The sequence below is a fragment of the Triturus cristatus genome, chromosome 2_2, assembly GCF_964204655.1.
Source record: "Triturus cristatus chromosome 2_2, aTriCri1.1, whole genome shotgun sequence".
Taxonomy (NCBI): domain Eukaryota; kingdom Metazoa; phylum Chordata; class Amphibia; order Caudata; family Salamandridae; genus Triturus; species Triturus cristatus.
In genome coordinates, this window is record NC_140582.1 from 73537581 (window position 1) to 73552967 (window position 15387).

General features: G+C 44.7%; 1 protein-coding gene across 1 annotated transcript in view; it reads left to right on the top strand.

Moving 5' to 3' along the window:
• The window catches only part of LOC146861876 (alpha-2-macroglobulin-like), a 1085963-nt gene that overhangs the window by 251375 nt on the left and 819201 nt on the right, over nucleotides 1-15387 (top strand). Inside the window, exon 13 of the mRNA XM_085641046.1 lies at nucleotides 6784-6841. Within this exon, the coding sequence (XP_085497172.1) occupies nucleotides 6784-6841 (58 nt within the window). The remainder of the gene's footprint in view (nucleotides 1-6783; nucleotides 6842-15387) is intronic.

Below are 15387 nucleotides of genomic sequence, written 5' to 3' on the forward strand. Positions count from 1 at the left end.
CCGTGACCTGAATGAACATCGTAAGGCCAGACCGGTCCACTCACATTTACAGAGACACAGGGTGGACATATGCCTCTTACAGGAGACGCACTTGATGACTGGCTCCCTCTCCAGACTCCGGGCGTGCCATTGGGGAGAATCACACTCTTCTACCTACTCATCATATGCTAGGGGGGTTTCAATTCTGATATGCAGGCGTCTTCCCAGGCGTACTACTAAGGCAGTTATTGATCCGGAGGGCCGGTATGTAATACTCCATGGCTCTCTATTGGCCCAGCCTATGGCGATCGCTGCAGTCTACGGTCCCAACTCGGACGACCCAGACTTCTTTAATCATATATGGCATCTCATATCCGCTTGTGGCCCAGCGGCTGTTGACCTGGGAGGGGATTTTAATGTCACCTTATTAGCAGCAGTCGATCGATCTGGTTCCCACGAGTCCCATCCCTTACCTCTATTGTGTCCGATAACTCTCTTCAGGATGCTTGGCGCCACCTTTGGCCTTATGCCCGGGAGGGTACCTGCGTCAACAGTGCGAGGGGTTGCTGGTCACGCATAGATTTTTGGCTGACTTCCCAGGATGTCCTGCTTTGGCTCACCGACACCACGCACATGGCATGTACCTTCTCTGACCACACGCCGGTTCAGATTCGCCTTAGCCTTCCTCACTCCCCGCCACGCGCATTCACCTGGCGTCTTCCCCCTAATGCCCTCCAGGAAACTGTCTTCTGCGCAGACATTCAAACGGCTATTACTAATTATTTTGACTTAAACGCATGTTCCGTGGACTCGGCTTCTGTACTCTGGGAAGGTTTCAAGACCGTCATTCGGGGGGAATGCATTTCCAAACAGGCCGGCGTCCTCCGTTCCATCTGCACCACTTTGGCCAAGCTCGAGATGGAAATAAAGGATCTGGACGCTGCCCAGGCTGCACACCCCAGTCCTGATACGCTGGCGCTAATCCGCCAAAAACACACGGAATTTTCTGAAGAAGCAGATCGTGAACTTTCCTTTCTGGGAAGGGAGGGCCGCGCTTGGCGCTTTAGTGAGGGCGACCACCCGGGACGTACCTTAGCTAATCTCCTTCGCCCCCCACGTGTGGCTTCCTATATTGCGGCCCTCAGCGACGGGGGTCCGGCTAGGACTACCTCCCCGGAGGAGATTAAGTTCCATTTCCTTGACTTTTACTCTCAGCTATATTCTGCTGGTACCCCCCCCGTCCCGGGATGCCTTCGATCAATACTTCGAGTCTATTGCGCTAGTCTGGCTTGTGGACTATCACCAGGAATTTTTAGACGTACCATTCACTAAGGAAGAAATACTCGCCGCCATCAGTGGTCTACCCGGTGATAAGGCTCCTGGTCTGGATGGCTTACTGGCCTCATTCTATAAAATGTATGCAGATCTCCTAGTACCACACTTGGCGGCTATGTATAATGAATCCTTCGATACTGGACTTTTCCCTAAGTCTCTCCGAGAGGCTATGATAACTCTGCTTCTTAAACCCGACAAGCCTGCGGACCGTCGCGATTCCTACCGCCCCCTTTCTTTAATAAACATTGACAACAACATTTTCGCCAAACTGTTCGCCTCTCGTCTTCTATTACTCATGCCCCTCATTGCCCTCCCGGACCAATCTGGTTTCATTCCGGGTAGAGACACCTCGCATAACCTTCGTACAATCTTTTCAGTTTTGCACCTGCTGGATGCTACAAAGGCGTTTGATACGCTTGAGTGGCCTTTTCTATTCTACCTCTTACCATGCATGGGCTTCAGTGAAATATTTATTCGCAAGATCAGGCTCCTGTACACCAACCCCTCGGCACGTCTCCATATTAATGGTCAGATCTCTGACCCAATTAGCATTGGTCGTGGCACCCGGCAGGGTTGCCCACTATCGCCCATGCTTTTCGCCATTGCAATGGAACCTTTGGCCAGGCTCCGGCAGCACCACACGGATAGGGGAATAGGTTTTTCGGCCCGCTCCCTTCTTGTCTCCATGTATTTGGACGATGTTACCTTATATGTCCGTCACCCTCAGGAAAACCTCAGCCCTCTGGTCCGGGAAATCATACGCTTCGGTGGACTTTCGGGTATTCAGGTAAACTGGAGCAAATCGGTTCTGTTTCCCTTATCTGATGCGACTATGCCATTCACACCGGACTTCCCGTTTATGTGGGCCTCTGGCCCCACATGCTATCTTGGTTTCTGGTTAAGTAGGGACCTGGACGAACTGTGGAGACCTAACTTCAGTTGTGCAGTTGATTGGTTGGAATCCAAGATTCCAACTTGGAGCCGGCTTCCGCTCTCCCTGGCTGGCCGGATCGCCATCGCCAAGATGGTGTTCTTGCCAAAATTTCTCTACCTGTTTTTGAACGTTCCTATCCCTCTCACCACTCATTTCTTTCGCAAAATACGCTCCCTAATTATCTCGCTCGTCTGGGAAGGAAAACAACCAAGAGTTGCATACGATATCCTCGCTCTCCCTATCTCTGCCGGAGGTTTGGGCGCTCCTGATTTTAAGATATATACCTTGTGCGCTCAGGCCAGTTTTCTGCACCTCTGGATCCATCCTACTCCGTATCAACCTCATGTGGCCATGGAGACTGATATAGCATCCCCCTGGCCTTTGTCCACGGCATTGTTCGTGCCGGCGGTCCGCCCGCGGGCGGAGGTGGACACGGTCTAGACATTGCGCTGGGCCTGGTCCAGCCTTCGCCGGCTTTCCAATCTTCCCCTACTCTCTGCAAATGCGGTGCCACTTGTGAACCACCCTGATTTCCCCCCACTCCAGCCTTCCGGCAGGTCTAGACATGCGACGCGTCTGGGTTTGCGGACAGTGGCGGACCTTTACCCAGGGAACACTTTTTACTCAGTTCCTGACTCCTCTGGCCCGTTGGATACGCTTCTATTCTACCAGCTGCGTGCTGTTTGTCAGAAATTACACTCTACTTTTCCTCATCCCCCACCCACTATGCCAGCTCTTGATTTCATATATACATCCTCTTCCCCACATAAACTGGTCACCAAACTATATGCTTTTACTCCAGCATCCACCTCTAATTCTACAGACCATGCGCAGGAGACGTGTGGCGCGGATCTTGGTACGGTTATAATGCAGACAGACTGGCTATACTGCTGCAACCAGATGAAGAAGCTGTCATCAAATTACCGACTTCGTCTGATACATTTCAAGTATTTGCACAGGCTGTACAGCACCCCCCCTCAGCTCCATAAGCTTGGGCGCATTCAAAACAACACTTGTGTTCGTTGTGCTGCCCCTGCGGCGGATTTCGCACATTTAGCATGGTTATGCCCTAAGGTCTCCGACTTCTGGCAAGGGTTGTGCTCCACCATCTCGTACATTGCTAGCACCACAGTGCATCCCGACCCTTCCCTTTGCCTTCTTGGTTTCGTAAAATTCTGTCCAGAAGCTTCTCTGCGCATGATAGGGATGCTGCTGGTCCTGGCCAGGCGTAGGGTGGCTATGTGTTGGGGCCGCAGGCCTGCTCCTAAGGTTGAGAGCTGGCTGGAGGACGCTTCTCAGTGTCAGACTCTGTTAACGGAGTTTTGGGACTTACTACCCGCCAAGTCCTGACCCATTGACATTTGGGGCCCTCTGGTAACCTACCTCCACTCCCGTACCCCTCCCAGCGGTGCTGCCTCTCCGGCGCTCCCCGCCGGCCCTGCACCCGCGTCGGCCGTCGGTGTTGACAAATGACTGCCCCCCCTCCTTATAGGCCTTCCCCCATCCCGTGGCGCTTCCAACTGATGCTATTGCCGAATGTATGACCTCCATGTGGCTAGGGAACTTTGTGCAAGGATGTTGTGTTTTCAGCCTTAACTTGTTAATGTTTCTTGCAAGGTGCAGGTGACTTGTCCCTGTATGTTTGACTTGGTCTTTATTGTGATAATTTGAGCAACTCTGTGGCACAAAGTAATGTGTTTGACTTGAACTTCCTCAATAAAGGTTTTGAAAAATAAAAAAAATTAAAAAATCAGATTGTTTTTCAGCATGGAATAGGAGAGGAAACACACTTGCTTTGCCTTGGGAAACCCACTAAGTTAGGATAATATGTGAATACAGCAGTGGAGCTTTAACTTGGGCACCTGCTGGATTTACATTTGTAAGTGCTTCCCATTGAGTTTTAATTTCTGTGAAATAAGCATCAGGGCCATAACAGAACCTCATTTATTCCAAAAGAGTTCACAGTTTTGCCAAAAATGGCTTCCCAACTGGAGTACTTTCTTCTAGTTAATTAGAAAGTGCGACGTTGTTGGTTAAATGTCTAGTACATATTCTACACTACAGCTGCGTAAAGGACCATGAGTTAATGTCTCCAGTGACCTTAGTGGCAATGTGATTGTCATCCACCAATATGTGATAAGAGGAATTCTCATGAAGCGAAAACGATGAGCCTACAAAGAGGTGAAACTTCACCTTATGTAGTAGGGAAGGGGTGACCGTAAGGCCACCCCTGGACCGAATTTGGCCCAGGAGACCCCAGCTTCTTGATTTTGGGTGCTCTGGAGCCCACCCAGGCCACCCAGTCTGCAGCGTTGGGGACCGCAGGGGGAGCTTTAATGCCCCTGTGGTCACTGCCACTCCCCACCTCCAGCTGGAGCCAAGTGATAGCACATAGCTATATCCCAGTGGTGGGCACCCCGGGACATAGGGAGCTGACCCTGGGGAGTTGTGGTCCCCAGGGTCATTAACAGCTCCTGGAGGGGTGGGCGCTGCCCCCCTCCTTTTTTGAAGAGGCTGCCCACGGAAGGTGGTAGTCCCTGGGGCTGAATATGGCCCAGGAGGGGGGGCAGGTAACCCGCCACCCCCTTTATTTTGTATTTCTAGCTCCAGGGAAGTGGTGGTCCCAGAGGCCCTACTGAGAAAGGGAGGGGGGTCCATGCACCCCCCTCCAATTTACTGATAAAGTCCGGGGAGGTGGTTGTCCCTGGAGCTGCTAAGAGTAGTATGAGGGGGTCCTTGCTGCCCCCTCTGAAACATTAATTAAACTCCAGGGAGTTGGTGGTACCCGGGGCTCTTTACTGCCTCAGGAGGGGGGTTTGCATGGCCCCCCTCCATTTTAAATATCAAGGCCCGGGGAGGTGGTGGTCCCCCGGGCTCTTAGGAGCTCCACATTAATAAAAAAAAATTACTCTGGGACCTGGCCCACCTGAGGGCTGAAATATAACAAGGCGGGAGACCACGGATTCGCAAATCTTTGAGATTTTTGCTGCAATAGGTTTAAAAAAAATACTTTTTGGCCTTGGCATGGTCCCTGTGTGACTCCACCACCAGGTCCAGGGTGTCATGGTATTCCCACTCTGCCCCCTTCTCTTCTTTTAATGTTTTTCTTTGGGACTCTGCTGTCCTGGTTGAAGTGTTGGCAGCCAATTAGATCTCTGCACGAGATCGGTAAGATTTGCGGAGGGTCCGCGGCTCTATATAAACAAATTTGGTTTTCCTTTAATATCTCCAAAACAACTGAATGGATTTATACCAAATAACTAGAGAGCAAGCTTTATGCCAAATTTCGTGTGATTCCGTTTAGCGGTTCAAACTATAGTCGCATCTAAAATCTCTAATTAAGATGGGAAACACCCTTTTTTTTACCTCCCTTTTTTTAAGCCCCACTTCACGGACCACCCCAAAGCTGTCCATACACAACTAGAATCAGAAGGGCACTTTTTTGCAACAATTTTGTGAAGATTGGTTAAATAAGCAAGTAAAACACGCTTTTCCTAAGGAAACTAGGGTCCTGAGTTAGATCTTGGCAGACGGGTTACTCCTTCACAATGGTGAGAGCTCTCCCATTCACCTAAATATAAATTCCAATATATCCAATGGGATTTATATTTCGGCAGACGGGATATCCCTCACTGTTGCAACTGAGTAACCCGTCTGCCAAGATCTAAATCAGGCCCTAGGTCCTAACTAGAACTACCTACTGGCGACCATATATAAAGGGTTTATACTTACCTGTACAATACTTACATTTTCGTTGTAAAGGCATGCATCGTAAAGGCTAGGCCTGGGCAAAGTTCATGGAGTTGTACCCTGCGGAACTCTGCAAAGTGCTGGGAAAACTCAGTTGGGATCCGTGGAGTAATGCCAGCCACGGAGTGTGTTAAGTCACGCTGCTCGCACTGATTTTTAGCACCATGAGTTTGTCCCATGTTGTAAAATCAGTGTGAACTGTACTACGTGTTGTACCAGAGTGCGTTGCTGCTTTTTGCCACTCAAGTAGACATTCTAATTGAGCGGCAGCTTCCTCAACGCAGATTTCTCAAAACGAGCAGTCGCAGCCTGCTATGACTGCCCACGTTGGGAAACCTCACTGGGAGGAGTACTAGCATGTGTATTTTTCTCTTGAGCACTTGCCACCCTAACAATGGCGAGCTGCTCGAGTGAAAAAATTCTGCTCCGCGTCACTTCCCAGACTTTTTCAGAACTCTGCGCAAAGCAGGCAAAACTTTGCAAGCTCCGCCGGTGGAGTAGAATTCTTTGCCCACCCTAAAGACATATGTGTGGTCACATTTATTGTGGTAAAGACATGCATGAAAAAGGCATTTGCATGTAATGGGCACATTGTAAAGGCATGTGTGGTTCCGTCATACAACCAAAATAATTGATCAAAAAGAAAAGTGTGGGCCTTTTTATAAACCATTGTGCTAGAAATGGAGCCGCCCTTCTGCATCTATCACCCTTCAGAAGTGAGCTTAGCAACCTAAAAAAGCCCAGCACCATTTAACTGTGATCTCCTTTTCTCCTTTCCTACTTAGGTGATGGCCAAAGGGGGCATTGTAACAAAACGTTCTCACGTGCTCAAGGTTGACAAAGGTGAGGGTACAGTGCTTTTAAGACTGCAGAAAAACACCTGTAGAGCACTAATGAAGTATCTAAATTCTACTCCACCCATCTGTGCTTTCATTGCAACTTCTCAGGCAATGCCATTTAGCATCTCTCTTCTCTACCTCTCCTTTTCTCTGATTTTTGTTCATATTCTCATTTTCTGTTGCTCATTCTCTATTTCCTAATTGTCTCTTTATTTGCTAAACTCTACTTCTCTTCAAATGTCTCTCCATGAAGAGTTATTCATTCTTCTTTTCTCTCAATTTCTCTCCGTGCTCCATCATGCTGCTTTTTCACTTTTCTCTGTACCCCTGCTTATTATGTGGGTATAAAAGTATCTGAGTTGTATTCTTGGATTTATCTTCAGTAATTAAACAATTGTACTGCCATTGATATGTAGCCCATTAAAGGGTACCATGTATGTTCATATTTTCTTCCATATGATGCAATTCCTCTGTTAATTTCTCCATCGCCAATAGTATGCAAAGCTTCCCCACCCAATCCTGCATCGTCTGATTTACAAACAAATGTATTTTAAAAAAAACATTCCAGGAAACCCGATTGCATTCTATAGAAAAGAAGGCACTGCTTTTTGAGGAATTGTGAGTTAAAATTGTGCCTAAGAACACATTTAGTTAGAAGATCGCAATCTATGTTTAATCCTTAAAAAAATAAAATTAGTAATGGTATTTCAAAAGAAATTTTACTGTTTAAAAACTGACTACTACAATGGGAAAAGGGTGTAAGGTAAAGTAGGCTTAGTATTAAACTAGACTCCCCCGCTTCAGTGAAACACAGAAAAAAGAATTTTGTAATTCATAATTCTTTCAAACAAATCAGCTATAAAATCCCAAATAAAAGAACAAAATATACACTCTGCATTACTAAAAAACGTTTTGTAAAAAATTGAAAACCTTAAACAACATGCATCATAGTAAAAAAGCGCCATAAAAAAAGAATGTGTTCAAGGAGGCTTGTACTCCATCAGCTTGGATAGGGAAGGAAAAGTTAAAAAGAAACATATGAAAATATACAAAATCTACTTTTTATTAATACACCTTCCCTAGACTCTGCCTACAATAAAGATTCACAATTTAATGTTTTAAATTATATTTAAATAATGTAAGTTCTTACCTGAACAGAGCTGCAGCACCCCCTCCGTCCTCGGTTGAAAAACTACATCAACTGATAAAAGAGAGACACAGAAACCAAAAAGATGTGAAAGACCTATTTAAAAAAAATTTGGACTATGTTCATATTTCCTTAAAAATGTAAATATAACATATTAATTGAAAGATTTTTTTTATCACAATAAAATGTTATAATGTCAGATGCATTTATTATTTTATTAAATACAAGTTTAAAAAATGTGATATGTACCTGTTATTTTAAATTTGTTCACATGCATTATTTTTTTATTACCCAAATTTCATAATAGGAAAATAAATACCCACACCACTAAAAAAATGAATTACCTCCATCCTGAAATATGCAGTGCCCCAGAATGTAAATACTTCCCACCCTTATTACCTACAATCCGTGCATTCTACTCCTCAAAATGAATGAGCATGAATAAAATAAAGATTGCAAAAGAATACTGTTCCACAAGAAGAAGTTATCATTGATATCACTCTTAGTCCATCACATAAGGCCCCTGGCCCTAATGGGGTAATAATGGAGCCTTATAAGGTAAACGTTGTATTCTGTGCGCTGGTTATCAATAAGGCTTTAAACTGAGCAGCAAATAACTCCCTTCCTGCCAAATTGTGTTTATTGTACCTGTTTTCAGAACATTTAATAGGCACTATCTCAAATCATAACTATTTTCGCAGGGAGTTAAAAACCTGGCTGTTCGATTCCTAACCGGCCCTGCCTAAACCAAACTCCTGAGCTTCTGCAAAGCGCCATGAGACTTTCGGGTGATATGTGCACAAAATAAGTATTCCTGATTTGATTTGATTTGATGATCCTCAGTGCTATTGGCCGATCTCTCTGCTTGACTCTATAGTCAAAGTAGTTGCCCGAATCATTATGCCTAGTATTGAATCTTGGTCTGAAGACGCCAAAGTCCTTTTGCCTGTCCAGTATGGTTTTAGGGAAGGTGTGGGCACTCAGGAAGTGTCTTCATTTGCACTTAATTATCAGCAAATATACCATGGCAAAGAGGGGAGCACTCTTCCTTGCTTTCATGGATGATAGTGGTGCTATCATTGGGTTAACCAATCAAAGCTGGGACCCATCCTGTCCAAAATAGGACAAGCTAGGGATTTGGCTAACTTTCTTCGTGCCTTACACTCTGGGCTCTCAGCATCAGTAAGGCGTGGGCCAGAGCACAATTGCACTGAGGGTTTGCACTAGCGAGGGGTGTTCACCAAGGCTCTGTACTGAGCCCCATCTTGTTTCTCTTAGACATTAATGGTCCCAATTAATTTCTGCTTTCAACAGAGAAGGATATGCCTAAGGTTAATTCTATCCCAGCTCTACTATATGCTGATGATGCTATGCTTACATCAAGTGCCCCTAATGGTTTGAAGGGTTTAATTGACAACTTTGTTAAATTTATGGATCACATGGACCATGGTACAAATATTTCCAAATCTTATTCTATGGCATGTGGTGTTAACTCCTGCAAACTTATTCCAATACTAATCAAGGGTAAAAGATTAGAAAAAGTACATCATTTTCCCTATTTAGGGGTCACCTTTGACTCTTTAAGAGCTTGGTCTCTGTGTATTCTAAATAGGTCTTTTTAAGTTTAACTAAGACTTTGGAGCCTTGCTCAATTTTTCAAGAACAGACCAATCCCACCAACCTTAGAAAAATACAATTGTAAGTGTCAGCCGGTATTGATGTATGGGGCTGCTATTTGGAGTTACCAAAAACACAATAAATTAAATTATAAGCAACTATTAGGTTATCCCATGCAACCCTCACACTTTTTTCCATGAAGAATGGGCCTTTCTTATGTGGAAGTTCTTATTAAGTTGGCACCAGTGCTTTTATGTGTATCTATATGGGATAACGGTCAAGCCGCCTTCAATCAAGTGATCATTGCAGACTGTCTTTGATGTGATGTAGGTTACAAGATTCCTTGGCTAAGGCACATTAAGGAGATTGCCCTGTTTACCGCTCTCCATCTGATTGCCACAGGGGAAGCCCAAAGGGTAAAAAAATGTATCTTGCAATAACATCCATGAACAGAGTGGCTGAATAGATCAGCAAAGTATCCCTTCAAGAGTATGCAATTATTCAAACCACAATCAGCACAAATCCCTATATGATTCTGGTTAATTATTTATGGGAATGATCTTTATTCACCAGATTTCACCTGTGTAATATCAGAAGTCACCTCTATTTTCTGTTGGGCATTACAACATATTGTCTACGTTATTATGCACTTGCGATGAATCCTCTACACAAAAGGTTATGCACTTTGTCTTTTTTGTAAATTTTATAAACTTTTCATGTGGCTGTATTTATTATCATTACTCAAAGTCTATGGATTTTTAAATGTAAAAATGCTTTTTACTTTCAGCTGATGTTATATTGTCTAGCGGTTTACTACTCTGTGTGGACCTTATTAAAGTCTGCCTTAAGATATTGCAAAACAATTATATTTTATCATCATTATAAAATGGATAATCAATAGTTGCTGCTAGCTGTGGTTTATTCTGTAGGACCTTGTGCGCCAGTTGAATCTTAAGTGTGCACTTGGTGCACCACCACCGAAGACCACACTACAACAATCATGGAGCACCTCAACTTCCAACTCCAAACCGAAGGCAGAACAACCATCAGAGGCACCTTCGCCAGAAGACCCTCAGCACCACACCTGAATTCCATAATTTGTCACCGCCACACCATCTACTCCAAGCACTACATCTTCCTCAGTTACCTCAACTTCCACCTCAATGACACCAATGACGCAAACACCGCCATGTCCTGGAAAGAATGAGCAACATCAGCCTCACCCAACTGGTCACCAACTCCACACACAGCGCAGGACACATGCTTGGCCTGATCTTCACCACCAGCCACAGAGTCAAGTACAGTCATGTCACCTAGCTTACCTGGACCGACCACACCATCATTCACTTCACCATCGAAGGATTCTCACGCACCACCAACAAGCCTCTCAGCTCTTCCCACAATAGCTAGAACAAATTGACCGAGATCCAATGGAATACTCCCTCAACACGATCCATCATGACTCCGCAACCAACCAAGAACAGGCCATCAAGAACTTTTCCGACTGGATCACCGACTGTGCCGACAGTCGCCCCTATCAAGCCCTCCAAGATCAGCAGATCCACCAAACAAGGTAGCTGGTATACACCAGAACTAAAGACCATGAAAAGCAACTGTAAACACCTAGAAAGAGGATGGTGAACTAGCAAAGATTCCACAGATTGAGCCACCTTCAAGTCAGCCCTCATGAAATACCATAAATGCCTGAAAGACATGAAACGTTGCGCCCTAGCGGACTGCATCAAAGCCAAATCCAACAACAGCAAAGAACTCTTCAACATCGTCATTGAGTTCTCCTGGTCTTCAGCCACCAAGAACACCATACCCCTTTCTTAAGAACTCTGCAACACCCTGGCTGAGTAATTCCACAACAAGATATCCGCCATCTAATGCAACTTCGAACACCAACCCACCGACCTCTGCAGCCTCCTCATGCCAACAACACCACACACAACCATCTGCTCACTGCATGGAAACCACTCACCACACAGAGCAACACAGCCATCATAAACTCCATTCATTCTGAAGCACCCACAGACCCCTGCCCCCACCGCCCATTAAACCTTGGGAGCAAGGAAATCAGCTGCAAACCCACCTCCATTCTCAATATGTCCATTATCGCAGCCACCTTTCCAATGGAAGCACGCAGAGGACAGACCCCTCCTCAAGAAACCCTCCACTGACCCCAGCGAACTCAAGAACTAACGCCACATCTCTCTGCTCCCCTTCCCCACCAAAGTCCACGAGAAGGCCTTCTACCACAAACTCACTGAACACCTGGAGAGCAACAATCTGCTGGACACCTCCCAAACCAGATTCCCTACCCATCACAGCACCGAGGCTGCCCTGATCGCCACCACCAATGACATTAGGTCCCTCCTCGACCATGGGGACACAGCGGCTCTGATCCTCCTCAACCTCTCAGCAGCGTTTAACACTGTATCCCACTACACCCTCATCAAAAGACTCTGCCACATCGGGATCCAGGGTGATGCCCTCAAATGGTTCTCATCCTTCCTCACAGGAAAAACCCAAAAGATCTGCCTACCAAACTTAACTTTGAAACCCAAGAGCATCATCTGTGGCGTCCCTAACAGCTCATCCCTCTGCCTGACCCTGTTCAACACGTACATCCTCTGGCCAACATCGTCATAACCCATGAGCTCAAGATTATATCCTATGAAAATGACACCCTGTTAATCCTCTTGCTGTCAGAAGACCCCTCCACCACCAGGACCAACTTCGACAGCTACATGATGAGTGTTGCCAACTGGATGAAGACCACTTGCCTGAAGCTCAACACAGACAAGACGGAAGTGCTAATTTTTTAGAACAGCACCACACGTGGACCCATGCCGGCAGACCACGCCTGCAACTTCGGCATCATCCTGGACTGCAAACTCACCCTAAAATGCCAGATCAACGCAGTCTCCTCTGTATGCTTCCACATCCTCCATATGCTCCGAAAGTTCCTCAGATGGCTCCTCATCAACACCAGGAAAGCTGTCACTCAAGCCCTAGTCACCAGTCGGCTGGACTACAGCAATGCGCTCTACGCAGGACTCAACACCCAACTCCTGAAGAGACTCTAGCTGATACAGAACTCACCCGCCAGACTCATCCTCGACCCCCCCCCCCCCCCAAACGGACCCACATCACCCTCCAACCCAGTAACCTCCACTGGCAACCCATCCATGAAAGATGACAATTCAAGATTTTCAAACTCGCCTAACAGGCCCTCGATGACCAAGGATCAGCATACATCAACTACCACCCGAACTTCCACCAATTCTCCAGACACTGGTGCTCCGCCTCCCACGCCCTCGCTGACACTCCCCACATCCGCTGAAGCAACAGTGGATGACGCTTTTTCTCCTTCCTCGCTGCCAAGTTCTGGAGCTACCTCCCCTTGCACCTCCAAACATCATCCTCTCTCCCTGAATCCAGAAAAGGGCTGATGATCTGGCTTTTCAACCGATCCCAGCACCTGGGTGATTAGTTGCACTCTACAAATTCAAGTTTACTGATTGACTTGTATGTAATATATGATTATTTCTGAAAATTTGAATAAGGTAAAGCTCAAAGTTCAAAGTAATGTACAATTTAATTAAATGCCCACACCCCTAAAAAATAAATTCCTGCACAGCAAAAAATAAGCACCCCAAGATTGAATACACTTTCTACCTTTACCCTGATAACCCTAGGACCTCCCTCCCAAAAATTAATTTACACAAATGAAATAAACAAATACAATAAATTACAGTAACCCAAAAATAAATAATAAGGGCCAAATGTTCATACCCTTGTGTTTGCGATACATTTTTGTTATTCGCTATTAGGTAATCGCAAACAGCCATGTTCTAAGGTATGTTTTACACTGTTTGTGATTCCCAATGAGCTGCAAATAGACCTACCTCATTCATATTCATGAGGTAGGTTGCAATTTGCGACCCATTGGGAATCGCTAAAATCACAGGGATGGTAGCCTGCTGGGGTCAGCAGACCACCATGTCTCTGATTGCTTTTAAATAAAGCAATGTTTTTTTTAAATGCAACCTAGTTTTCCCTTAAAGCAACATGAGATGCGTTTCAAAAACAAAAATGAAAAGTTTTCTTTTAATTTTTTAAGATTAGGCAGTGGTCTGAGGGACAACTGCCTGCTCTTAAAAAAAGTTTTTACAACTATTCACAAAGGGGAAGGAGTGCCTTTAGGACCCCTTTCTGTTTGCGAATGGGTTACCACCTACTTGAAGTAGGCGGTAAAATGTGAATGTTTTGCAACAGGATTTTGATTGCAAAACATTCACACATACCACTTTGAGTCTCTATTAGGAAGGGAAGCCCTTAACGCGCCCTTTTCTAATACTGAAAATGTTGCGGTCGCAAATGGCCAGATTCTGCAAATCGGGCCATTTGTGAGCTCAAAAAAGTATATCTGACCCTAAGACCATTTACACAATAAATATCTGTACCCCCCACCCCACAAAATATTGCCCCAAAATTAAAATACTCCTCACCCTTATCTCATATAACCATGACATCCTGATTCTAAAGAATGTGCCCGAATACAATGAAATTCAAATTAGAAAGAATGATTAAACGTCAGGCACAAATACCCTGAACCCAAAAACAAAATGCCTGTACCTTAAAAAATTGTAGCACTCCATCCAAAATTTATACATTCCCTACCCTTATCTCCTATAACCTTAGCCCTGAAATATACAAAAATGTGATAGATGGAATGCTTGAATTAATTTCAGCCACTGGTAATTCCTCAGGATGCATCCAAATCCATTGTTGTTTTGCACACATCGCCAACTCAGTTTGGACCCAATCAGATGCAAATCAGTCTTGACTGTGCTGCAATAGGAACAGTCCAGGTTTTACTGCCAGGCCAGGTTGTCTTTGAACCGAAACACAAGCAACCCAAGAGTGGTTTCACCATGATTGGTCTCTTCTGTCAGGTATATCTTACATACCTACACACCTAAAAAACATACTTACATTCCAACACAATTAGCACCCCATACTAAAATACTCCCAACCTTCTCCCTTCTAACCCACTCATTCCACTCTTAAAATTAATGTGAACAAATAAAATACACATTTGAATAAATTACTGTACTGTACTGTAAATAAATACTCAGATCCATAAATAATAAATACCTGCAGTCCCAAATATTAGCAACCCCAAATTTTATAAACTCCCTACCCTTATTTACTCGATATAACTATAGCATCTTCCTTCTGAAACTTAATTTGCACAAATAAAATAAAAAAGAATAAATTAATGTACCCCCCAAACAACTACCCACAACCCTAAAAAAATAAATACCTGCACCCCAAACATATCAGCACCTCATAATTAGAAACCTCCTTGCCCTTATCTTCTACAACCCATACTCAAGACATCCCATTCCAAAAAATGTAAACCTTCATAAACAATTTTTGTGGAGTCAACCCCACAAGCCCCCTTTCTTATTCCAACTTCTACTCCCCCCTAACTAATGTGCCGTCTTTTTGGAGATGGAGTTTACACCTCAGCCCACCTTTTTAACTCTATAACTATTTCTTCCAAAATTCTAATTTAAAAAAAATTATTATTCCCAACTTTATATACTTACCAAACTTACCTCACATTGTAAATTAATTATTTGTGACAACGTGCATTACAAATGCATTTGTGTGTCAAACCCTGTGTTGTAAAGGTAGTAAAGACTATGTGGTAATAAAGTAGTGCATACTGATGACTTTTGAAATAAATGAGTCTTGATAATCACTTTCGC